Source organism: Malaya genurostris, chromosome 3 (genome assembly GCF_030247185.1).
Source record: "Malaya genurostris strain Urasoe2022 chromosome 3, Malgen_1.1, whole genome shotgun sequence".
Lineage (NCBI taxonomy): Eukaryota > Metazoa > Arthropoda > Insecta > Diptera > Culicidae > Malaya > Malaya genurostris.
Window position 1 is genome coordinate 160,801,352 of NC_080572.1, and position 26,932 is coordinate 160,828,283.

General features: G+C 35.7%; 1 protein-coding gene across 5 annotated transcripts in view; it reads left to right on the top strand.

Moving 5' to 3' along the window:
- The first annotated feature begins 14 nt into the window (after positions 1-14).
- LOC131435069 (uncharacterized) overlaps positions 15-26,932 on the top strand; it is a 117,273-nt gene continuing 90,355 nt past the window's right edge. For 2 of the 5 annotated variants that reach the window (XR_009230441.1, XM_058602558.1), the window contains exon 1: positions 15-524. Coding sequence is in view for 1 of the 5 variants with exons in the window: in XM_058602558.1 (XP_058458541.1) it covers positions 328-524 (197 nt within the window). In the remaining 4 variants the exon portion in view is untranslated. Of the gene's footprint in view, positions 525-20,392; positions 21,119-26,932 lie in introns of those variants that run through there. The other 3 variants (XM_058602559.1, XM_058602560.1, XM_058602561.1) reach the window with 2 other exon arrangements.

Sequence of the window (26,932 nt, forward strand, 5' to 3'; positions counted from 1 at the left end):
GCGCTTTACTGCGGTGCGGTGCTGGTTTGTTGCTAGTTTCGAAAAAAAAAATCTATCCTTCTTTAGATTTCTATCAACTTTCAATTTTAAAAACATGCTGTATTAAATTCAGTCATCTTGATGAACGAATTACTATTGTGTAAAAATATAGTTCCTAAATTACGAATTCATATTGGTTTATGGGAGAGCAATATTCTGTCGGGTAAGCCTGCATAGGTTTCTTCGTGGGAGTGTTTTTGTTCTTTTTATCAGCGGCTTCCGTCTAGTATAGAGCTCTAAATACGCGAGTGCTTGTGCGGGCGTGAAGAGTTGTGTCGGTGCCGGAAAATGGGACTGTTTCCAGACCCTCCGTTGACACCGAAATTCACTAAAAAACTTTTTCGCAGTTCTTCAGTACGGAAGGCAAGTAAAACCGAAGAAATTAGTTCTACTACTGCTGCCACTGATAAGAGAAATGTGCCTAGCATTTCATCATGTACGTTAACCGCGCCTCAACAGCTGTCGACGTCGTGGGAGTTTATAAGGTAAGTCTACGAGAGAAGGACCAGAAAGTTTCTACCGCTCATGACAAGAATAATCAATTATCATTGGGTGCATTTTTATGGATGTGATATTCGGTTGATACTCCTCAAAATCAAGCATTGTAAACAAAACATTTTCTTGCGATTTACGGAATTTACGGAAATAAAAATACTTAGAAGACTTATTTTTGTTTCTTTTATTCCTGTTCTCTATTTCGATCCCAGAATATACATTTTGAGCCAAGGCGGCAGGCAAAGAGTAAGAGGAAAAAATACGACACTAGTTTGATTTTTGGTATCCTACCTCCTATGAATTGAATGTTTGCTAACAGCCAATCTGCTATACAATTCATTAAACATGTGACAAAGAACAAACATTAAAGTAGGTTGCAATATATGAATCGTGTTGATTTCGGAATATCCAAATATGCGAGAATTAAGTTGTCTTGCCGTTGAGCGTCGCGTGCGAAACACGCTACATAAATCAAAATTTATGTGCACCGAGAAGCACTTAATTTAAAAGCAATATTCACGGAAAATAAACGTTTGTGTCCTAGAATAAATCTTATGTATGTATGTGGTGTATACAGGAAAGTATGGAAAGCATATTTGTATTATCAAACATTTTATGATAGCAAGTAAACGAAAACATCGGAGCTTTTCGTTGGTGACCTTGTTTTATATTGAGTATGGAACGACATTTGCCGTAAAGTAAAGTTGCTTCAGGAATTCACCCAACACACATATTCTACATATTTACAGTTTGGAGCCATCCAGTCTGTGCTGAAGCTGCAACAATTTCTATCTAGTGCAAATACTAGAAGGAAATAGGAATGAAACTTGTGCAGTTTATGTCTGAGACTGTTGTGGATAACATTTTGGTACTTACGAACGAGGGCTCGCAAACTCAATATGTGGCGCCAGCATGTCTTTCCATTCTGGGTTATAGGAGATAACATATCTGAAAGAATAATCTTTGCGAATATGTCGATGAAGATCGAAGCACCAATATGTGAAAATGTGGATTGCAATGAAAATGCTGTAGCTTTGATCATAAGAATATAACTTGGATATAGACAATACTATTTAAAATTTTGTCTTTTGTTATATGTAATGAAGCCTGAGATGAACAATTTTGTTTATTATTATGACTATTGCAGCGAATTGATTGATTCACTGTTTTTCTCCTTACGACTGCGATGAATCATATTTTTTAAATTATCTTTCTAAAAGTATTTGAAGGCAAACAAGTTTTATTTCACTTACAGCATTTTCATGAAATAAAAAGAAGTAATTAAAGTTAGTTTTGGCACCATTCATTTAACTTATTTCGCCTTTATATCCGAGTATGCGAACCTAGGCTTCAATCTCAGTCATATAATTCTGCACAACCTCAGAAGATGCTCCCTCATAATGGCCCAGTGTTTTTTCTATTGGGCGCAGTTCCTGAGTTTTTGGGAAATTCAGAGTTTTCGGCACAAAAAATCCAGAGATTCTCGGGAATATCACATTCATCGATTAAATGCAGCATTCAATTGAACGAAGTAGTTGAAAGTAATTGGTTCTTGGGTATATCAGTTGAAAGAGGCATACAGATGTGAGATTATGAAGTTTTATACCACTCTCCGAGTTCAATATTGATTGACTTAGTGATCAAAGTCGAATCAATTGAAACAGTTAGCAGAATTCTTCAATTCCATGTAAACTGTGAATGAATTTACAAGAATTTCGAGATACAGTATATCATTAATAGATCACGTGTATTCCGATTCCGGTGTTTATTAAAGCGTGGAAGCCGATTGCAAGATTTCAGATAATGAAACAATTGTAATGTACGTAACGAATAGTCCTAGAAATGAGGAAAATACAGTGAAAATCAAGTGTTGGAGACAATACTCAAAGCAAACCATGTCTCAACTTGTATCAAGATGCTTGACTGGAAATTTGGATTGCAGGGCATCTATTCTGACCTACGTATTGAAAACGTGTACAAATAAATTAATAACGGAAAAGTACGTTGGGTTGAACAACTCAAAAAGCTGGTACTAAATAGACCTCTTACGGGTAAAACGGGAAAAGACTAAACAGTACAAAAGATTCTGTAGAACTAACAATGATAGTCACTTGAGTAGTATTGGTATTGACAATGTTAACTCAAAAGTGATCAAAAGAATTGCTTTCATGTTATCGAACACGATCTACTGGATTCGGTGAATGAATCGTTGTACAAGTGGCAGTTGCCAAAAGTTTGGAACGAATCTCTGGTGGTTCATATCCACAAAGTTTCTGGGATTGATGAAGCCGAGGAGTACCGTCCCATTCACATGTTGCACACGCTGGAAAAAAAATTCTAGAACTTATAGTTAAAGATCAGCTTATCAACTCTTTGAACAGTTATAGTTTACTAACAATGGAGATATCGAACAATGGAGATATCGAAAGAGTCACTATTGCGAAACCGCTGTGAACCTAGTATTGGCAAAATGGAAGGAGAAAATCAAATGCAGAGAGAGTATTTTGGCAGTGATCTTGGATCTGAAGCGATCCTTCGAAACAATTTCTAGGCCTTTATTGTTGCAAACATTGCAACGTTTTGGTATTGGGAGAATGGCACATATATGGTTAGAAGACTATTTATGTGGTAAATCTCATAAGACTGTTTAGCTCAGTAATTCACTTGCGGTGTGCCTCAGATAAGTGTGTTAGGTCCTATTCTATTTATGTATAGTAATGATATGAAGCGAGTCTTCGTTTTAGTGACATAAATTTGTATGCTGATGATACTGTTCTGTTCATTGCAGGCAAAGATTTCAATGAATTTAATGAAGCTGTTGCACATTCAAACGAGGATCTACGTTCGGTGGTTCAAATTTAAGCAACTGAAACTAAATGTCGTGAAAACTAAATATAGGGTTATTTGCCAAAAAGTACGGTACATTCTGTCGATTGAAAAATAACTTAACGATCCACAGCAAGATTCTTCTGTATAAAACAGTCATTTCACCGTACATTGATTTCTGCGCATCCATTTTGTTTCTTGCTAATAACACATAAATCTTGCTATAAAAATTGATAACGATTGCAAAATAAAATCATGCGATTAATTCTAAAAAGTAGTAGATATAGATTCTTCAGATTGTCTACTGAACGCATTATAATGTCTTTCAGTGAAACAGAGAATCCACTACTTAATGAAGGTGGGACCATCATCACCATCATCATACAGGGTTCCTGGCATCTGGTTGGAATCCTCCTTCACATATATCTTGTCATACATTATACAGCAGTATGGTTTCGTTAACACGACTTTTCGCGACCGTGTTCAGTTTTTCGTCACGGTGTAAGAACTTCTGAAGCTTAAACGTATTCTGCACGAAAGTCTTACTCACATGCAACTTTTTAGTCACATCTCTAACTGATGCGTTCGGTTTTCGTTTAAAGGGCGGGTAGGGTCTAACACTAAATCATTTATTATTTTCTTTATATTTTCTTATAGTAAAACATTTGAAGAATATTCTGTGAAATTTTCAAGCTTTTTGGAACGAAACTCTATCTATAGCTATCTCATTATACGAAGAGCTCGCACAGGCCCAAGATTTCTACTTCGATTGACTTCAAAACTTGACAAAACATTCTTAAAATGTTACGTTATAATAAATTATAAAAGAAAAAAATGATTTTTTGAAAATGTTAGACCCTACGGGCTCCCTGGAGTAATTAATTATTTCCATTGATTTTATAGACAAAAACCTTTAAACGCGTTTTCCTCGAAAGCATGTTTTGAAAGTTCGTTTCCATCGTCATTCAAAAACTACTGCACCAATGTTTTCAAATTTTGCACACACTTTCTACATATAAAAAACCAGACCCCAAAGTTTTCCTTTTCGTTGTTTGTTAGAGGTTTAACAGCTACAAAATGGTGGATTTTTTCGTGAAAAATCGTAGTTTTCATTTTGAACAACCACCAAAAATTTAAAAAATTAATAAAAAAAATCAAACAGAAACGTTGTGATCTAGAAAAACTTCTACTCTAATTATGCTGCGTTCATTTGTTGACTTCTGACAGTGGACACTGCAAATCATGATAGAAGCGTTCACAAAAATACCTCTTCACCGACGTATTTCTCAATATTTTTCCACGAAAAAATTACAAAATGTTGTTCGAATCATGCTTTTTATCATGCAAAACATTTGAATTTATTTTGTGGAACGATAATTCTGGAGAAAAAATGCAAAAATGATGATAGTGTGAATAGACTTTTATTCTCAAAGTCGCCATTTTGAAAACTTTTGCAGCACCTGATGAAACCAACTCACAGAGTCCCTCTCAGCAGGCGGTTCTATTTTATTGGTCTTTGAGCGCTTGTTGAACGACATACTGCACGAAATATTCGTTCAATTTGTTGGAACGGTTTGTTGTTGTTTTTTCTCTTTCATAAATAGTGTGATAAATAAATGTTACCTTTACATAGAAAGAAATATTTCTGTTATTTTACGTGAAGTAAAAGTATTGTGCAAGTTTAAACAAATAAGTGGAAAAAACTTCTGAAATTCTGCAGTAAAACTAGTCCAACTCCAACTCATCATGTTAAAAATTATCTCAACAATGGACCTTTGTCTGCCGGGTTTGTTGAACGAAATAAATGGCATTCGTTTCAACGGTCTGTTTCAAAATCGTCAAACGGAGGTCCCGTGTTGGCCTCCCGTTGAACGATTGATTGGACTTTCATTGGACCAATGAAGGATCATCGTTGAACGTTTTTTTCTAAGAGGGCATCGTTACCAGGATATTAAATTGGATTTACGGCATTCTTAAATAAAAAACAGGTTCTTTAATATATAAAACTCGACGTTATTTTAGAAGCATGAAAACGTCAAACGAAACTGGCACTCCGATTGAATGCATAGCTTTATTGTAAGGTTTAGCACTTTTAAACAACCGACAATTTCTTCGAACTCAACCGTCATCACCAACAGCAGCGTATGCGAAATTCAATAGTTTCAAAGCTATCGTGGCTATTTGTTTAATACAACAAACTCCCAGACTGGTTTTTTCCTGTATGAAAGCGATCAGCTGAAATTTGATCCGATCCATCGGTTTCATTTTTATAAAATAATGTATACTGCCGCAGTGTTTCGAAGTTCGAAGACCACAGTAAAATTTATCATATTTCTCATTGTGCACAAAATCAATAAATTTGAATTTTAATATGCTTCTATAAACAGTTTAACTATAAAAATGGACTCACAAGTAAATGTGGATGATTGTATTCCAAATATGTTAGATAGAGGTTTTGGTATATTATCCAGCTCTATAGTGACAAACACTTTGAATAGAGCACACAAATCAATCCGTGGCAAGACACCACAACCATATTTATTCATTTTGACCACAATGATATAGGAGTTAAATCATTAAATCGCAGCTATTCATTTGTCTGCTACTGAATGGCTTTTATCTCCATGCGGTCGGTTACATGAGTAGTCAGTAAAACATGTTGAGAGTTGCAGTTATACTTATCGAAAACCGTTGCAGTTGTCACAAACTGTGATGCAGCTGACGACCGGTGTATACAAGGAATCATAATTTCACCGCATTGATTTGATACACGTTTTAGCCTCTTAGAGCATACATTGAGAAGTTTGTAAGTATGCGTATACAAGTGAAATAATAATAAATGATGTGTTGACCGAAGATATTTTGTTTTATGGCAAATAAATCAAACAAACTTCAGACAGCCTGAACACTAGTTAAATATCCATCCGGCATGAAGTATGCAAAAATTATCGAACAGAGCAGCCTTTTAATGTATACGAGTGTAATACATCCAGTGTTTTCAATTAGTTGACGGTACATTGAAGCAGTAAAATATTCAACAATAAAATTCAGCAATGATTCTCAAACTTTTTTGGTCGAATGCCCATTTTCGATACATTAATATTTACACTACCCACCAAGGGATAAACTATAAAACTAAGTGACAATCAGGATTTTTGCAGTGATTTCATTTGATTCCCCGTTGTAAAAGGAGAGAAATGTAGAAAAAACTGGATTTCTTCCGCATCCTATAAAAATAAAAGAGAAGCTACCCGTTATTTTCATAACATTGGACTAAAGACACAATAAAATCTCTCATATCATTACTCAGTTGGATAATAGAATACACGATTGAGGGGGGAAAGACTTGATTAGTTCAATTGACGAAATGTTTTTTTTTCTAAAGCTAATATATTTCGCAATTTACATTTCATCAATCATTTTCGTGAATATTTGTTGGAGGGGCTATGCTTAAAAGATGCGTGTAGGTTTTGCGTGTAGGTTTTAAAGCGTCGTGTGGCTTAGGAACACGTGACCAGAAATCTTTTTCTAGATGAATTAGAGCAATTCTAATAGTTTTCTATGAGAATAATCTTTATATTTAACTTTTATCTCGATTTATTGAGAAAAGTATGCCACACTTCAGGTCGTGATCAATTACGAGGCGTTTGCTTGAAGAAATAATAATTGACAAAGAAAGAAATAATAATTCACAAAGTCTTAAAAAACTCCGAGACTAATCATTGTGCTTGTGGCAAAGGTTATCGCGTTATTAATCATGTCATTCGGATGACAGGTCTCAACTAATAAATTCTTTTCGTACCCAAGGTAGACTATCTAATGTCCCAGTTGACGACATTCGTACTCGTCGGGACCTTCGTTACATGAAACTTCTTTATCATCTCATAAAGGCAATTGGAGTTTCAATTTAATAATAGCTAAATTTGAATAGATATTATATAAATAAACTCTAAATAGTTATGAAATTCGCAGCTGTTAATCGTTTGGTTCAAATAATTTTCTCGAGCAGATTTAATAATAAATGACGAAATATCTGATATGATGTTTAAAAAGAGGACATGTTAGATTTATATTAGGATTAAGGATTCTATGCAAAAATTTGTACTTATGTAAATTGCCTTTAGAAACGCACTTTAAAAAAAATTATTAATTTTTTTCTTCTTAAAGAGATTCTTAAATAAATTTTGTTCTGAAAAATGTTAAAATTTTTTAATTATCAAAGAAAAATTTTTAGTTAACTTTTAGTAGTATAATAACTTAGGTTCTGCTCTCGGTGAAAACCCTACTGGTTAAAACCGAGGTGGAATATAGCTTTTGAAGTTAATCAGTCTTTACTTTAACATATCCCAATACACATAACTTTTGATTTTCTGATGGTAAGATGGAATGAAACGCGGAGTAAGACTGTCATAAAATGGATTTAAGAAAACGCTTCTCGTCGCTTTTAACAGCTGGCTAGTCGACTGACACTTCACGACATTGTCGTCATTGGCAATTTTTATTGCTCTTGTGTCATGTTCACCTCTAACTCGTCAACTGTGTTGGTCGAATTTCTCTTAGATTTGCCTAGCCCAGGCTCATAATTGAAATGCCATTCAATGAAGGGCGAGATGCTATTGCTCGAGATGAGAAATCTTAATGGATTATGGAACTGATGTTATCCGACTTTGCTCAATTAGGCATAGATTCAATTGATTCGTTGAGAACTAAATCGAAAAGAAGATTTTCAGCATTTATATGAGTTATTATTATTGTACAATAATAAAAAAAAACAATCAATAAATGTATTAGTACTTATGCTTTATCTGCTGATGACACAAATATAGTAATTATGAGACACAAATATAGTGAAGCTTCGAGCTCAAAAGATTATATCCTGAATACTTTATTTTTATCGATCAACTTTATGCATTTCATTTTTTTGCTAGCTTACGGCTGATCAATTGGTTTGATCCTCGTATTTGTTCGAAATATAAGTACTTATGAAATATTTAGCATTAATTTGAAAATCAGCTGGATTTTAGCGAGTTCGCTGACAGGGAATCAAAACTTGCTGCTATGTAAATTGAAATAGCAGGAAGTCTATCGTCTGAAAAGCCCGCTATATTGATGAATACCATAGAGGGTAAGCCCCGACTCGGCCAGTTATAGATTCTTCCATATATGGCAGCAGACAACATCGGGGGAACGACTTCAATAATAATCGGTTGCACCCGTGTTTCTTTCCTGGCTCTACCACTTGACTATAAATTCTTTCGATTCGTTCCTGTTTCTGCTTGGTACATAGGTCCTCCTGGCTCTTGACATGGTAAATGCTGTATTTTTCGATCTTAGAGGTGGCCCAAAAACAGGTTATAGATTATTATTTTATTAATTATGATAAGCTATTCTAAACCAAATGTGTTGAAGAAATCGAAAAGTGAGAATAAATGATCCCCTCTAAATTTTGCATGCTTCACGATTTCAAATCACATCGCACAAACGTGCATCAAAAATGCTGACAACACAGAAAAAGTAAACCTCGCCACAACGACATCCTCAAAAGCTCTCTCTTCTGAAGGAACGATGTATTGTTTAATAGTTGCTCACTTGCTAATGTTGAACATATTACAAAGATTGATGGCATATCATCAATCAATTGACACCGTTTTGAATGGGGTAGCACAAGCAGCTTGTGATTAAAACCGGTTGAAATACGAATACTAAAAATGGACATTGAAATAATACTAACTTGTTCGAATGGTTGATAATGGCAGATTTATAACTTTTCTTTTCATTAAATTCATTTTGTTATTCAGGATGTAATCGTTGCAGTAAAACTTGTAGTCGGTAATTTTGAGGCACTAACACGAAATTAATTCTGAATACTAGCCGTTTGTATTTTATTATTGTAATAATACTACAAATTAACCTGTATTGTAAGAAGTGCGGTATAATTTTATTTTCGTATGAAAACATTTGATGAAAAAGAAACTTTTGGCTTTCACCTCATTGAATTCGTCGTCAGTTGGGTTTCACATGAACATTACATAGCCACATAAAATTATTTAGCTAGACGTGGTTTTACAGCAAGCAAATGATTATGTACATTTTTATATGATTTTAAATAAGTGTAGTTGAATATGTAAACAAATCACTGATAACTGAGTAACACAAACCGCAAACAAACCGAAAGAATGCCGGGATCGGACTAGGGAGCCATTTTAAGGATGGCGTCCCGATGATGCTATTTGACTAGTTCCCGACGATGTACTTAGTCTACATGGATAAAAGAATTATTCTTAAAACTATTTCGCTTTCGATATTCATCTGCGAATCGGCCAGAAGGGTCCGTTGCTTCTGATAACCGTCTATGAATTGACGGAAAGGATTTCGGTCGGGGTCGGCTAAACCATTCCGGTCAATTCGCTATCGTTTTTCCATACCTTTTTATTATTTCTGCAATAGCGGATTGGAGGTGATCGAACGTTTTCTCATGAAATAATGCTAATGTTCTAAGATTGTACGATGTCCCATTTTCTAGAGAAACTAAAGCAAACTATTCAAAATATCAGGGGATTACCAAATATAGAGGAAAGTGTTATAATATGGCCCCCTTAAGAAAACATTGAGATATTTCCAAGTGTATTGATATATTTTCCTCGAGAATGTAAGTATTTCATTGCAATACGGATGAGGAACATAATTTTCAATGACTCCAATAGAAAACATGAAAATTGATTGATATAAACACATTTTCCTAAACGGCCACATTCTTAGTTTTTTTTCGCTCGCCTCAGACATAATGCCCCAGCAGCCGTAAAATATGTCTCACAACAAATCAGTGGCATGACACACAACAAAAGACATTTTATCCCACAACAATGATGCATTATGCTTCTTGAAATGTCCACAAAGTTACTGTTTTGAGAAATTCAGTATGTCAAAGAAATGGCGGATAAAACATGTATTTAGTCGAAGCAAAACTTTACATCGAAAAGCTGCTAAATGAAATTTTTAGTTTTTTCATACTTTCCTGCAAACGACAACCACCAGACTTGCATAACAGAAAGATCCTACTAAAAAAAAGTGTTAGTGATAAAACTTTGGTTCAGAAAAGTCTTCAATGCTTAAGAAAGGAAAGGGGGCATTTTGGCTAGCAGGGACGCTTTATAAGATTTTCCCCTATTTAGTCTACCTGCTTTATTTATCTGTGCACTATGTTTTGTTATTTTTATATTTTTCGTATGATTTTTTTTATGTGATTTCCAATCCTGTATCTATGGATATATGAACATATATATTCCGTGCTTATAGGAAAACCTCAGATAATATCATTTGTCAGCTGAATCGCTCGCTCATTAAACAAACAAGCTCAACATCTGGACCGAAAAGAATTCATTATGAGGTTCGGTTCCACTGAGACTGAATAATGTGTGATTTCTCGCATAATTAACCTCCTACTGGGCCAGTCCCCGGTTCGTGATTTAAGCACAAAATAAAGAATTTTACAATTTGTTTAGTACTAAGTCATGTGAGTCTGTTAGCGTCACCCGGTGGATATTCGACTTAAAATATATATTAAAAACTAAATTAAAACACTATTTAAATTATCAGAAGAAGTTGAAAAAAATTTAAGAGACGCAGACAAATTGAGTTTGTAATTATTCGAAGTAATTTTTTCGAGTTTTTTTATACGTATCTTCAAAGTTCGGATTCCAGCCCGGTCGTGGTGCTCACCATTAGTTCCTAATTAAATTTAGAAACAAATGATGGACCATTCCGCTAAAATCTGTGTCTAATTTATGCTATCGCGGATTGTATCGTAATCACAAAATTTTTGATGCTATATGTTAAAAAGAATCCTCAATTCTTAAAATTGACGAAATAACAGTTTTGCTGAAAAGTTCGTATCGTTTAATAGAAACACACATTTTTTTGCCAAAATTCGTTTTTATTATTCAACATAATTGCCATCAGAGGCGATACAGCGATTATAGCGATCTTCCAACTTTTCGATACCATTTTTGTAGCACGATTTGTCCTTTGCCTCAAAATAGGCCTCAGTTTCAGCGATTACCTCTTCATTGCTTCTAAGTTTTTTACCAGCGAGCATTTTCTTGAGATCTGAGAACAGGAAAAAGTCACTGGGGGCCAAATCTGGAGAATACGGTGGATGAGGGAGCAATTCGAAGCCCAATTCGTTCAATTTCAGCATGGTTTTCATCGACTTGTGACACGGTGCATTGTCTTGATGAAACAAAACTTTTTTCTTCTTCAAATGAGGCCGTTTTTTTTTTTAATTTCGTCCTTCAAACGCTCTAATAACGCTATATAATAGTCACTGTTGATGGTTTTTCCCTTTTCAAGGTAGTCAATGAAAATTATACCATGCGAATCCCAAAATACAGACGCCATAACCTTACCGGCCGATTGTTGAGTCTTTCCACGCTTTGGGTTCGGTTCATCGCGTGCAGTCCACTCAGCTGACTGTCGATTGGACTCCGGAGTGAAGTGCTGGAGCCATGTTTCGTCCATTGTTATATATCGACGAAAAAAATCGGTTTTATTTCGATATAACAGCTCCAAACACTGCTCAGAATCATCAATTCGTTGTTGTTTTTGATTGATTGTGAGCTCACGCGGCACCCATTTTGCACAAAGCTTTCTCATATCCAAATATTCGTGAATAATATGTCCAACACGTTCCTTTGATATCATTAGGGTGTCAGCTATCTCGATCAACTTCACTTTACGGTCGTTGAAAATCATTTTGTGAATTTTTTTCACGTTTTCATCGGTAACAGCCTCTTTTGGACGTCCACTGCGTTCATCGTCTTCGGTGCTCATATGACCAGTACGAAATTTTGCAAACCACTTACGAATTGTTGCTTCGCCCGGTGCAGTGTCTGGGTAACACTCATCAAGCCATTTTTTGGTATCGGCGGCACTTTTTTTCATCAAAAAGTAGTGTTTCATCAACACACGAAATTCCTTTTTTTCCATTTTTTTCACAATAACAAAAGTAGCTTCACTCAAAATGCAATATCTCACAAACTAAAAATAAGACAGCTGTCAAATTTATACACGTATCTTTTGAAGGTTGGTACTAACTGAAAATGGTATGGATTTAATTCTAGTGGCGCCCTCTCATAGAAACGATACGAACTTTTCAGCCGATCTGTTAGGTTTAAAAAACTCGGTACTATCAGTACCACTGATAAACGACTATTTAAGCAATCTACCATTGGAATTGTGTGGATAAAAGATTCCGCGAGTCCTGGAATCCACAATTGTATTTGCGATAGTTTGCTTTAGCTTAGTGGTATTCATCGGTCTCCGAGTACGTAAGTACTGTCATTACTGCTAGAAACGTTCATTAATTGTTTCACGCAAGCGGCATGTTCAGCATAAAAATTTGCACCGGAAGATGGTCGAATATAAATACTATAAACTAAACAGTGAATGCTTTTGCAAAATAATGTGACGGATTCTAACTGCAATCTTTTCCAATGCCTTCACACTGAAGACTACTTATGGATGGATTGTGATCGTTGTGATAAATGGTAGGGTAACAGCTCCCTATTTCATCTGAGCTCCTATTTCCATCTCATCCCTTCACCTCATTACTTTGAACATTAATAATATCTTTCAACGTACCTGAACCAAACTGTTGAATGTTTTAAAATGATTATTCTAGCTATTGTCACACTTTCTCATTGGAAGAAATGGTTTCAAATTCTTCGGTGATCGTCTTACCTTTTTTTATGTATATAAAAAATATGTATAGAATTTGTTCAAACTTTAGAAAAATTTTCCGAGGCACGGAGGGCCGAGTGTCATATACCAATCGATTCAGCTTGACGACTTGAGCAAATGTCCGTGTGTGTATGTGTGTGTGTCTGTATGTGTGTTGTCAACTAAGAGGTCGAGTTCTCAGAGAACCATCTCCGCTGAACCGATTTTGATCAAACTAGCCGCAAATGAAAGGTCCCCCCGTCACTTTGAACGCTATTGAATGGTTTTGAGATTGAATGTTCACTTTTTGAGTTATACAAAGTTTTATGTAAAAATTTTCAGTTTTTTTTACAATATCTGTCACAATTGACCTTGAAAATAAAAGATGTTTCCAGACTTAGATTCCGCACGGCAATAGCTATCCAACAAGCCACAGATTGTTAAAATCCGTCCATTTTGAACGGAAATATCTATATTTTTGTGTAAACGACTTTTCCCCCTATTCCATCAGTAGGAATTTTGAGCGCTATATGACAACGCAATGCTTGGGAGCAAAGTGAAACACGATTTTTTATACTGTAACACACAATTGTTTCTAAGTACCAAAAAGACTGTGTACAGCATCTTTTTTCATGACTTTTTGCCTCAGACCGATTTTAGCATGGTTCATTTTTGGCAACATAATCGTTCGAATATGACATACGTTAATCAGATGATGGCAGCATTTTCGATTTGAAAGTAATTCTATAATTATATTGATTTAAGCTACTTACAGCAATAAATGCTGGAAGAACACAACACCTATGTACCATTCGAATCAGTTCGTCGGGATCAACAAATGCGTGTGTGACAAATAATTTCACTCAATTTTCTCGGGGATGGTTCAACCGGTTTTTACAATCAGGAATCAGGAATCAGAACAAATTTGCTCAAATGGCACGTTCCCCTTGATATTTGGAGATTTGTGCCTTGCCATCAATTTGTTTTTAGCATCATTTTCCCGATATATAAAAGGAAGGATTGAAAGGAAATGGTAAGGGTTGGACTAGGAGGATGGGAAAAATTGACGACACAAAAACACAAAAAAGCAGAAGTAAATTCTGCACCCCTAAGGGATGCCGAACAATCTACTGAGGATCACATTTAGTGGAAGCAGAAGTAAATTCTGAACCTCTACGAGGCCCCGAACAGTCTGCTGTTAATAAAACCTCCAACCCCCGAGAGGATTTAGAGATCCTACAAAAGCGACACCATTCTGCACTCCCGGAAGAATGCAGAACGATTCGCAGTATGTCAAGCAGAAGTAAATTCGGTACCCCCTAAAGGATGCCAAACAATCTGCTAAACCCTATTTAAGGTGAATACAGAAGGGATTCATTCACTCCAGGAAGAACGATGAACCCTTCTGAGTATAGATCCTTACCACATTGGGTGAGAAGCGAGAGAATATCCTTCAATTTTAGCTCCGCATACACAGACTCAACCATGTATGGAGAACCAAAAACCCGGATACGTAGCTGCGCCAATGCGGGACAGTTACATATCAGATGATATGAAGTACCATAATCGCATTCACACAAGTCACACGAATAATACTCAGCACGTTGAATAGTAGCCATGTGATAATTGAGTTTGCAATGTCCAGTCAGAGCTCTGACCAGAATACTGCAATGGTGCTTGGAGAAATGCAGTAGACACTTTGACATTTTCAGATTTAAATCTGGTAGAAATGCTTTGGTCTGAGCGCAAGTTTGCAAGCTGCGCCAGTAGCTGGCATGTTTGGATGCAGCCCAAGAACGAATATTGTTCTTTATCCAACTAGTTGAAAGTGGTAAAGCTGGTTCAGGACCAACGAAATCATTCGTTGCATCAGCTCTAGCCAACTCATCAGCCCATTCATTTCCAGTAATACCAGAATGGCCGGGTACCCATAAGAAGTAAACAGCATTTGAAATGCTGAGGTCTTCAATTTGAGTTCGACATGCGATCACTAGATTCGACCGTGAGTCATTCGAACTGAGTGCTTTTAAGGCTGCCTGACTGTCGGAACAAAAATAAATTCGTTTACCACAGATCCTCTGCTGAAGCGCCGATTGTACTCCACACAGAATTGCGTAGATTTCTGCTTGGAACACAGTACAGTATCTACCAAGTGAAAGAGACTGCTCCAGCCTCATTTCACGACAGTAGACACCAGCACCAGCACGACCATTCAACAGAGAACCGTCAGTATAACAAACTATGTGTTCATCAAGTTGTCGTTCCAGACAACCAGTCAACCATTCCTCACGAAGAGGATAGCTCACATTGAATGTTTTGAAAGGAAAACTGCATGTGAGAGTTAGGTCACTAGGAGCGAGTAAGTACTCATCCCACGTAACCAATTTTCTCGGGGATGGTTCAACCGGTTTTTACAAACTCAGATTCATATGAAAAGTCGTTTACTCCCAAACAAGGTTCCTAAATTACATTTGGACCCGACTTTTGGTTCCGGAACTACAGGATGATATGCGAAACGAAATTGTAACTCATTTTTCTCGCAGATCGCTGAACCGATCTAAGATTCAAATGAAAGGTCTTAAGATCCTATAAAACATCTTGCGTTTTAGTCACATCCTACCTCCGGTTCAGGAGATACAGGGTGATTAGTATAAGAATGTCTATTTCACATAAAATAATCAGGTTTATCGGGTTTGCAGATTTGGATAGTCGATAACCAATAAATTTATTTCAGTTTTAGCGGTTTTCAATTCGGAAGATACCCAAAAATTTAATTCGCACTACCATTTCTCAAAGATGTCTACACTGATTTTCAAACAGTTTGAATCAAATGTAAACTATACAGCTCTTGAGGTGGATTTAACTGACTTCGGTTACACCAATTTTAGAATTCCTGTTCCAGTATCGAATCGTTTCTCAAAGCTCAATCATTTTCTCAAAAAAGGCCAAATCGAATTTTGAAAAACAAAAATTCAAATTTAAAGTCCAATATAAAATTAATGAAAATTTATCCGATTCTGGAATTACAGGGTGATTAGTTTTTAAAATTCATACCGATATAGAAGATAACAATTCAAAAAAGCTTCAAAGTTGGACTCAAAACTATTGCAATTTATTCGTCATATTAATTTATGGCCATACGAATCGTATTCGGTTATGCTGGTTCCTGAATACCGGTTCTGGTAGTACCGTAAATAATGACGAAAAACTCTAAAATGGAACTTATTTCGACATCTCATGGAATGTTCAATCGATTATTACTTGTTTAGATGCAAATTCGATCCGATTTGCAGTTTCGACATTACAGGGTAACGAGTGAATAGAACTTTAAATTGCCGCTTGAAATGACGGTCATTAATGTCATGAGAACTAAAACACCGAGGAATATTCATGCAGAAAACACATGCGGATGATAAAAAAAGGTATCATCTCACTGCTAGGTGGATTAAGCACGTTTTTTCTATTAAAACAAACTCACTTTCCAATTTAAGACACATTTTCGTCTCAAGATTTAAAGTTCGTAAAGTTTCTGAATTTCTACTAATCGATTCGTCTCAAAACATGATCTCTATTTCGCACAATTACACTACTATTGAATGCTAAATGATTTCATAATTAGTAATTTTCACTTGTCACTTGTTTAATTAAGGATTAAAAATTTCATAAATTACCCGACAAGCAATAAAAGTTTTCAAGAATATGAGATGAAAGTTTTTAGTTCACTTGATTGCGCTTTACTTTCATCTCATTTGGTTTCGCAAAGTTGCCAAGTTTTCTCGTAATGTAACAAAATTATTTTTCTTCTTCATATTATCATCAACAAGTAGTTTTTTGGTTTCCGTGACATTAGTTTAATTATATTGTTGATATCTATATTTCAATAAAACTATTTCGGCTTCGAATAATAATGAATGAAATAACCATTGTGACAAATCTAGTAGCACTGATTTCTTTCCGCTATATGTCTACATAACACTGTTAAGTGTGTGTGCTTCAGCGGTTTTTTTTTGCCAGATATTTTCATAGAAAATATATCTGCTCTATCTGTTTTCACTAACAAAATGAATTAGTTTTAATTGATTTAAAATTTTAATATAAATGTTTTTCAGTGTTCATCATCAAAATTTGCACAAAAGATTTCCATTTTAACATTGGATTTATCCGTTGATTATTTAACTTTTAAAGAAGTACTGCAATCAAATACTAACAGATACTCAGAGAGAAAAGCCTAACATTTTACTTCTCACTTTTTATGAACCTTTTAAAATCTGTATTAAATTTAGAAAATCTTTATAAAACCTGTAATCTGATTTAAATTAGTATGCGAACGCAAAAATCTATACAGTACAGATAAATCTGTATAAATGGCAGCTCTGGTTCTGCATTTTGTTTTTAGAAGGGCTAGTGCCTAAATAGTAACAATTTTTTTTGTTTTTTGTTAAGTTCTCCAAATTAGCTGCACAGTAAAATTTTAAATTTAAAACGAAAGATAACGAAAACGATCCAAAAAATGTAAAACGTTGAAACGATTCCAAACTGTTTCTAAAAATATCGTGTGTTGTCTCATACTTGGCATTAGGCCCTTTTTAAGGAAAATTCTGACATTTTGAACCTGAGAGTGTAATAGTGCAATATTTTGGTTTTGATTGCTGTCGCTATTGCTAATTTATGGGATGAATAACAGACCAACGATAGGATGAATATAAAACCTTTGAGATGAAATTAGGAGCACAGTAGTGAACATATCAAAAGTATTTTTAGTTGATTTTTTAAATATTATTTTAATTTCCAAGGAATGTGAATCAATTTTCAATGTGGAACAAGGCGAATTATGCAGAAATATGAAAAAATCGCGGTGATTTTAGTGGCTAAATCAGGGTTTTAGGGTAACGTCCTTACTAATGAGATGAAATAGGGAACCCTTACCCTATAATTAGAAAATAAGTTCAACGTTTCCAATATGAAATGAAACCAGCTCTCGGTTAGCGCAACCAAATCAAAACCACCCAAGCTAAGAGCATACAGTGTCCATATTATTTGAACGGCAAATAAAACGAAAATATGAATATGAACGAATACAACAAAATCTCAACTTACCGGCCAATCGATAGAGATGAAACCTGTTTTAATGCACCTATTGGTATAGTGATGTCATTCTCAAAAACATTTGTATTACTATGGGATTCTTCGCGTTGCAACTTATTGCAGATGAGGCAAGACTCGTCGATTTGCCCTCTTCATCTTAGAGCGAAAGGGGGGGAGAGGTTTGTTTTTAAAAGATGAAAAAATCATCGTTTTGCGAATTTTTTTCCAGAATTATCGTTCAACAAAATAAATTCAAATGTTTCGCATGATAAAGAGCATCATTCGAACAACATTTTGTTTTTTTTTTCATGGAAAAATATTGAGAAAAAAGTCGGTGAAGAGATATTTTTGAGGACGCCACTTAAAATCACGATTTGCGGTGTCCACTGTATCTCAGCGCAGACTAATCAGAAGTGAGCAAATGAACGCAGCATAGTTAGAGTTGAAGTTTTTCTAGACCCCAAATGATTTTTTTTTGAACATTTTTTTAATTTTTTGGTGGTTGCACAAAGTGGAAACTACGATTTTTCACGAAAAAATCCGCCATTTTGTAGCTTTTAACCTCTCCAAGGTAACAAATAACTAAAAGAAAAACGTTGGGGTCTGGTTTTTATCTGTAGAAAAAGTGTGCAAAATTTGAAAAAAATGGTTCAGTAGTTTTTGAATGACGATGGACACGGACTTTCAAAACCTGCTTTCGAGAAAAACGCGTTTAAAGATTTTTGTCTATAAAATCAATGGACACAATTTATAACTACAGGCAGTCTGTAAGGTCCAACATTTTCAAAAAATCATATTTTTTCTTTGGTAATTTATTATAATAAAATATTTTAAGAATGTTTTGTCAAGTTTTGAAGTCAATCGAAGTAGAAATCTTGGGCTTCTTCGCAGAATAAGATATATAGATAAATAAAGGTTCATAACTTCCAGTGTTTCGTTCCAATAGGCTTGAAAATTTCACAGAATATTCTTGAAATGTTTTACTATAAGAAAATATAAAGAAAATAATAAATGATTTTTTAAAAGTGTTAGACCCTACCCGCCCCTTAAGCAGTTGGCCTTCAACATTAGATTATTGAATAACAAAAATAACTCTTCGATGCTCATCTATCTCTCTACTCTACTCCATACGGTGACTTGGCGCATATGTTTAATTGTATTTCATTTCGTTATGGGTACTACTTATTATACGACACTTGTTCATTGTGGAGAGGAGCAGGTGCTTTGAAGAATTTTTCACGAGTTGCTTTTGCACCGGTCAATGATTCATTGGAGATAAATGACGAAGTCAGGTGAAACGAGATTTGGGTTTTTGATGATTTTGTTGTGTTCATTTGTTGTCAGTGCCTTCGATTATAGAGATTTCATGATTATTCGGAAATCAAGAACGTCATGTTAAAATTATTACCAATAAGTTTACTACAAATTACCATATTACCATGGTGTCAGAATTAAAACGATGAATGTATGTACAACTGTCCTACCCCTTGTTGAATACAACTAATTTATGTTGTGTCTAACAGTGTTTCCTCTCAGTTTACTTTTCGCGACCCTCCAGTTCTTTTTCCGTCTCGTTCCATTTCGGTATCTAAAGTTGCTATGTTTTGTTATGAATGATGCATGATGGTAATGTGAGAATACGGTACTGTTTAACATTCCCAACACTGCACCAATATATCGCCCAAAAACGCTGAGCACCCTCTGTTTTACAAATTTTCAATTCAAAAAGAGTGTTTTAATTGGGAGAGCCTTCGATAGAGAACAAAGCAGAAATGAATCTGTATTGCTTCTGAACTAAGGGGAGTAGGAATTGCAGAAACCAAACTTTAAAAAACATTTTACCTAAATTTTCTAAACATCAGTTTCGGACCTTAGAAAAAAATTACTAATTTTTATATTTATTCCCTTGTTTATTTAGATGTAATTTATTCGGTTGTGAACTTAGCTTAAAGTAGATTTTCTCGTGTTCTTTCGTTTTACGAGTATTTATACTTTTGAAGAAAATGAACATTTTTTATATGTTCAGTAATCTTCACTAGCAACATACACATTGCATTATAGCATGGTACCCCGATATTCAGTTCGTTTTCCGTTTCGTTCCACATACCTGGTGGCTGTTGGGTGAGTTAGTTAAACATTCGCTCACTTTTTCTCTCTCGCTCTCTGTGCTATGCTCCGGAGAATTGGCATCAGTCGTTGCCTACATAGGGAGTTTTCACTGACCGTGTATACAAGCCTGTGTGAGTCGTGTTGGGGCCTTCGGTCAGCCTACATGTGCTTTTGTGTCTGGTGGGTTGATTTAATTTTGCTGCTCGTTTGCTTGCCGGACGCCTGCTCTATTGTTTGGTGCCACATAATTTCACAGTGCTTGTTGTCTGCTTTGAATGGGAAAGAAGACGGTCTATTTTCCACTTTAGAATTCGTCGCAACCGCTTCCGGTCTTTGTTTTCATTTGTACGGATTGAATTCTCACTTCAGAGAAACGTGTTGCAGTAAGGATATAGAAGCTGTACAATTTCCCTTGTTTGGTGCCTGTGTCGTTGATTTATGAAGCAATAACATCAAAATGTAAGGATTCAATTCATGGAATAACATCAAAATGTGCTTTAAATCGATCACAAAGCCAACCTGCATGAAAAACAGGAAGAGGAAGTGGAACTAAACAAAGTTATAATAGTGGCAAGCAGTATTGGGGGTGTGTGACGAACAAGTGTGTGCAGATGAGATCTTGATATTTTTAACCCATGCTAAGACGAGTAGCTTGTGTGATGTGAGACGCAAGAAAAAGTGCAATTTATTTCATGCTCATATCAGTTATGTTGTTTGGTAAGGATATATGAGAAATAAAAACCGTCCAACAAACGAATCACAGAAAAAAGTAATGTTCAACAGTCAGAAAACAGCAGTAACAGAATCGTCGCTTCTGGACAAACGATGTAATGTTCGTGTATATACGGTAAGGTTCTATTTTCGGGCCGTAATACAGATGATAAAGAAAATCATTCTTCACCGCAAGCTCTCCGGGCTCGTATTTTCGCTTGTGAGGCAAGGTTCTTTTCCAACGTTCCACATCAACCGTCATAAGTCGCACCGTTTGGTGTCATGCAATAGAAGTAGGAATATACTAAAAGAAAGAGGAGGCTGTGCTAATTTAATCAATAATGAAACCGTAGAACGTGGCATGCTATATGTGTGATGTAATTAATCTTACCATGAAATCGGCACACAGCGTTAATACGCTTGTGTTTAGGTATATGAAACCTGAGTATTGTATTTCCAAAAATTGATATAACCAACATAAAATTACTATTGCGTAAAAAAACTTGTTTGTCATTTTATCAATGTCAAATGTTTTGATAATGATGATTTTGGAATTATCAACACATGTGGTCTTAAAACGATATATAACGTTATACTTAAAAAAAACCTTATGATTTTACATATTTTAAGATGCACATAAATGAAGTGTTGCAGTTCACGCAACCTTACGTGTTAAAACATATAATTCTATGTGATCTGATCGTTTTTGCACAATTCGCACTCAATTTTTTTAATCTTATGATTCCGTACGCTACTATCACCAGCATACCAAGTATACCGGGATGAAGTGATCATTTTTTGTTCAAATAAAACACTAATTTTTAATGAGAAAATAAAACAATACTCAATATATTGCCCACGGTTTTCTACACATTTTTTCGGTAATTTATGGATAACACGCCAATAGGAATGTTCGTCTTTTGAAGCTGATCAATCAGACATCAAATTTCCGACTTCTTTGTAGGAATTGAAGTGCTACTCACACAATATGTAGCTCATCGATGAAAACGAATGGTAGTCGGAAATGGCCAAGTCTGGTGAATACAGTGTGTGGTATATCAGCTTCCAGTCAAATTCTTTAATTGTATGCTGTTTTGCTTTGGCAGCATGTGCATTGTCGTGTAACAAAATCACTTTGCCGTGTCTTCTGGCCCATTTTGATCTTTAACGATTAGTATTAACAGTTTAATTTGGTTTTAGAAGCTCATGACACAACACACCTTTCAGATCTCACCGAACAAAGAACTATTTTTTATTTAATAACATAAGTTTAAAGGCACAAAATTTAAGCTTTAAGATGCCGAGGGCATTTTCTAATTTCATATAACTATTTACCTAAAACTAGTACAATATGGTGATGTCGCATTGGGGTAACGGTGAACTCCGGGGAATCCTACCTCCAGATAGTAGTCGGCAATTGGTGATGGGTTGGAACTTATCTCGGTGACGCTGGCACATATTGACGGGTGGCCCGCATGCTGGTCATCGTCAAGGGTGGCCCCACTAGGTGTATTGAAAGAGGGTTTTGAAGTGGCTTTAAGTGGCGATACGTTTCTCTAGATCAGAAAATTTGGAGTAGGAAATCAAAGCCTGGTATTATGCGTGAAAGGCTTTTATTTACCCAATCTCAGTGTAGACGCAAAAAATGGATTACGATATATACATCTAGAAAAAATCTTATATCTCCTGAGACCGACCAATTCAATCGTCAAAAATGATTCATTCTTACAGCTGATCGAATGTAGATTTAATATATTCTGACTTATTTTTAAGTGTTGCAACATGTATGTTTACACGTCTTCTTGAAAGGCTTGGTATTTTTTATATATATCTATTTCTATCATTCTTGTAAAATGCAATCATTTTATAAATTACGTTCTTATGAATCGAGTAATATGCAAATTTTAAAAATCTTTACTGTCTATATAAACCAAGTATTAAGAAGTGATATTGACGAATATGTAGAAGCATGTATTAAATGCACCCTTTTTAAGTGAAATCTGGCTTCCGTCAGAAACCTTGATTTCGACATATAACTAAATGCCGTTGAAAGAATCGTTTGACTCTTGCTGTTCTCGTCTTGATAATACTCCATTTTGAACGAAAAAAGTACGGATGTGTAATGTCACTGACATAACTGGATGTCGTGAATACGGATGTAACTGAGAAGCTTTCTTCTTACTTTCGAATATCAATTCGTATTAATTATGCCAGCTTTTTCCTTTTTCACTATTATAATTTGAAACGATACACCTAAACTGAGCTGGTGCTATGCATTTTATATAGCAAATTAATAGAAAGTTCCTACAACTACGAACTCTAAGTGGTTGAAAAAGGACCGTATATAGTACAGTAAAGTAAAATTTCGCATAGTTATTTGGGAATATGTTACTGGTTCTAAAAAGAACCGACTCGAAGAATTCAGGAATTAGGGATTAGACCTGAGTTCAAAAACTACATTCAGAACTTAGAACAGAGGCTCATAATTCCACTGCAATTTAGTTTTGGAACTAGTTTGAATTCAGTTCCGGAATCGAATTCTAAACCTGTATTCTGGAACTAAGTTCCTGAAACATAATTTTGAAACTAAATTCTCCTCCCGACGATCGAAGTTCAAATAAACGCATGATCTGACCTGCTTATTTATGATTTATACCACGGAAAAGGTCTGCTTTCATTGTCGACTGCTCCACCTGACGACCGAAGTCCAAATGAGAGCACGATCTGAGCGTTTGAGGTTTTGTACCACGCTAAAAGTATGCTCTCATTACAGGCGTCTGTTGCTCCCGACGATCGAAGTCCAAATGAAAGCAAGACCTGAGTGTTTCACGCTTTATACTAGGTTTGTTCTTACTGATCTTGGTGGGAGAATCTCACATCGATATCCAGTTCCGTCGGAAGCACTAGAAGAAATAAACGATTTTCAATCAAAGTTTACCTTTTATACTCGTCCAGTAGATAATCGGAACTGATATGTACTTGACAAGCAAGCGTGATGAATTGTCCTCATTATTTCCAAGTTTTAGAAAACTGTTTTTCAATTATTTATGGTTTTCTCACGCTGTTGAAAAAGTACATCAAGAGATATTCGCGATAAAGTTCTTCCCATTCTTGTACAGCGTAAATTTTGAAAAGGCGCCCCATAGAAAAGTAAGTAGTATTCACGACAAACAGGTGGGTGGGTATTGTCAAAGACTTAAATCTGAATGACACGAATACGAATGAAACTGACGTGCTTCCTTCATGCTCTCGAATTTCGACAATCGTACGCATTTGTTGAATGACTGTGTGAATTGAGCAAGCTTTCACTTTTTTGATTCTAGAATTGTTACGGTGAACCTATATCAAAGTACGACTTATTCACGTCAATCATATCCTAATACACAAATAAATAATACGAAGCACAAGAGAAAAAGTCCCTGACCCCATCCGACTGTGACCCTTTTTATTTTGTTGCCATGTACTTTCTGAGCAGTGGTTTGTTTCTTTCGTAAATTTTCGAAAATGGCTCAATTATCTTACTGACAAGGTATCCATAGAGGGTCAGAAGAATGGCACAAATGTATGAACCGGAATGGAAAATATTTCGAATAAAATAACTACAACGGCTCTTTTGCAATTAATGTATTTTATTTGAAGAAAACAGAAGTTCACCTGGAACTTGCTCGACTAATGAGATGACTATTGGTACATTTACCTTATTATCACTTTTATTCGCGGGATCTCGCAAAAATAACAACTGTAGTGCTCGTTTTTAGGTTTGTTGTCTTCGTAGTGCTGCATTACAAGACTTAACCATACCAGACAACATTATTTGAACAAAACGCCATATGGATTTAATTTCTTTTCTTCGTGAAATAGTCTATCCAGACATCCGAAAATGCAAAAAATTAAAATAAAAGCAGACACCTGGATATCGAATTGAGATAATGCTATAGAGATATTAACCACAAAAACTCAATATACAAGTCATTGCCACCAAAGTTGTTGAATGTATCGCAACTTCGAAAGGTGTTACATATCTTACCGAATAATGCTAGGTATATAGGTGGGTACAATACAGTCGTATTTTGTTGCACTACTACAAAACCCTTCAAAATAATCACCGGTTCGTCGGCCGTGTGTATAAAAATGGAACGTAGGTTTGTAGTAGCTTATCTTATGCTACCTTGCTCTCCGCTCACTGGTTGTTGGAATTTTTTAGTTCATTTATCATCGCTTGGAACACCTGTTCACATGAAATTGGATTAGTGGGTGACAAACGTTTTATTCTTGGTAGACCGCTTATCGAAGAGTCGGTAGAGACGTTTCTTTCGCACTCTCACGTGTTGATGTTTAATATCGCTAAAACAATTTCTTCATTTAGCCACGGCTACGGGAGGGAACTCGATCATATGGTAGGGTCAGTAAGAATATTTACCATTTCGTAATTACTGTTAAGTAGCACTGACGAGTGAATTCAATGCTCTGTACTATGTTCTCGTTCTACAGTAGCTCTTCTATTGACTGTTGTAGTATGAATAAGGAACAGATTAAGGGATGCTCATAGAAATTGTAATTGGGTTGATCATACTTCGCAGAATCAGTACTACTCTTACCGGAAAGGTACCTGAACAACATTAACTGCATGGTGCACCTACACGACGGGCTGGTATTTGCCACGACACACGAGAGCGAACTGGGCGGCTTTTGTGAACCAATGAAGCAAGATTAATAACACGCTTTCATGAACTTGCAGCGGATTTTATTCAGTTCCATCAAAAGTAGTGTGTGGATGTTTGCGTTGGATGCTTCTGCTGTGAAGCTAACTGACTGGTGTAGAGGTGGTTATTGACTTTATACTCTATCATGCAAAATGTCATGATGCTATGCGGGGTGCTTCGGACATAGATTGAATTTTACGCACCATCGAGCATATCGGTACGTGGAGTGATAGGAATTTACAGGTGAATGGAGGGTGCCTCTTGACCCCTTCAAATTACTATATATCCACCCATCAGTACCAAGCATCATATAGCCTTACTACCAGCCAATTGCGATCGTAAGAAGTTAGACTCAGTTAGCAACAGCTGTGCAAAAAAGTCATACCAAAATAAAACACTAAAAATTGATTGAAAATGGAGATGCCCCCGGCGATAGCATGCATGATTTGTACAAATCTGATCAGCAATACCGATGGTCGGCAGAGTGTTTTGGTAAAATCAGCACGACCATGACAAACAAGCTCATACATCACGCAGACCGGTGAAGCTGTCTCATGTAGGCGGTAATTCCTATTATCGGTACAACGATTCGTCGGTTGAGGTGTGACAGAGAAGCCCCTCAAGAAAAAGATTCAATTTTGATACGGCGAGAATTGTTACTTTTTTTAACAAAGAATACAGTTTTCTTTGTTTGTTTGACAAGTTCCTCATCGCATCAGGAAGAAGCTCAGATATGTTGTCTGTATTTTAACGAAGTTAATTTTGCTCAAAATGACAAGTTCGGTGAGAACTTTGAGCATAACACAATGTCATCGTTTTTAGGGTTTCGGTTATGGAAAAAAATCCTTACTAAGGATACACGCTGGTTGAATTCCTATTCAATGGATGTGTCTCCAATTTTCTTGCTTTAATTGTAATATGAATCACACATTTAATTATTGGCAAAGTACTGTCAAGAATTTTTTTTATAATTTCCTCAACTAACAGATAACGGATTTCGTAATTGAAAATATACAATGCTTCAAATATCTGGGTATATATCCTGACCCTACGTTTCCTTGGACTTATCATATATACTTTTGAACTGCAACTATGATTATGTTCACTTACAACTTAATTATCTAGTATCGGTCTGGGGACATGCAGCAAGCTCTCATCTGAAAAAAATTGCAAACTCTTCTGAATAGATGCCTTAAGACCATATTTAATACATCTCTGCTTTTCTCTATGTTTTTGTTGTACTCCGA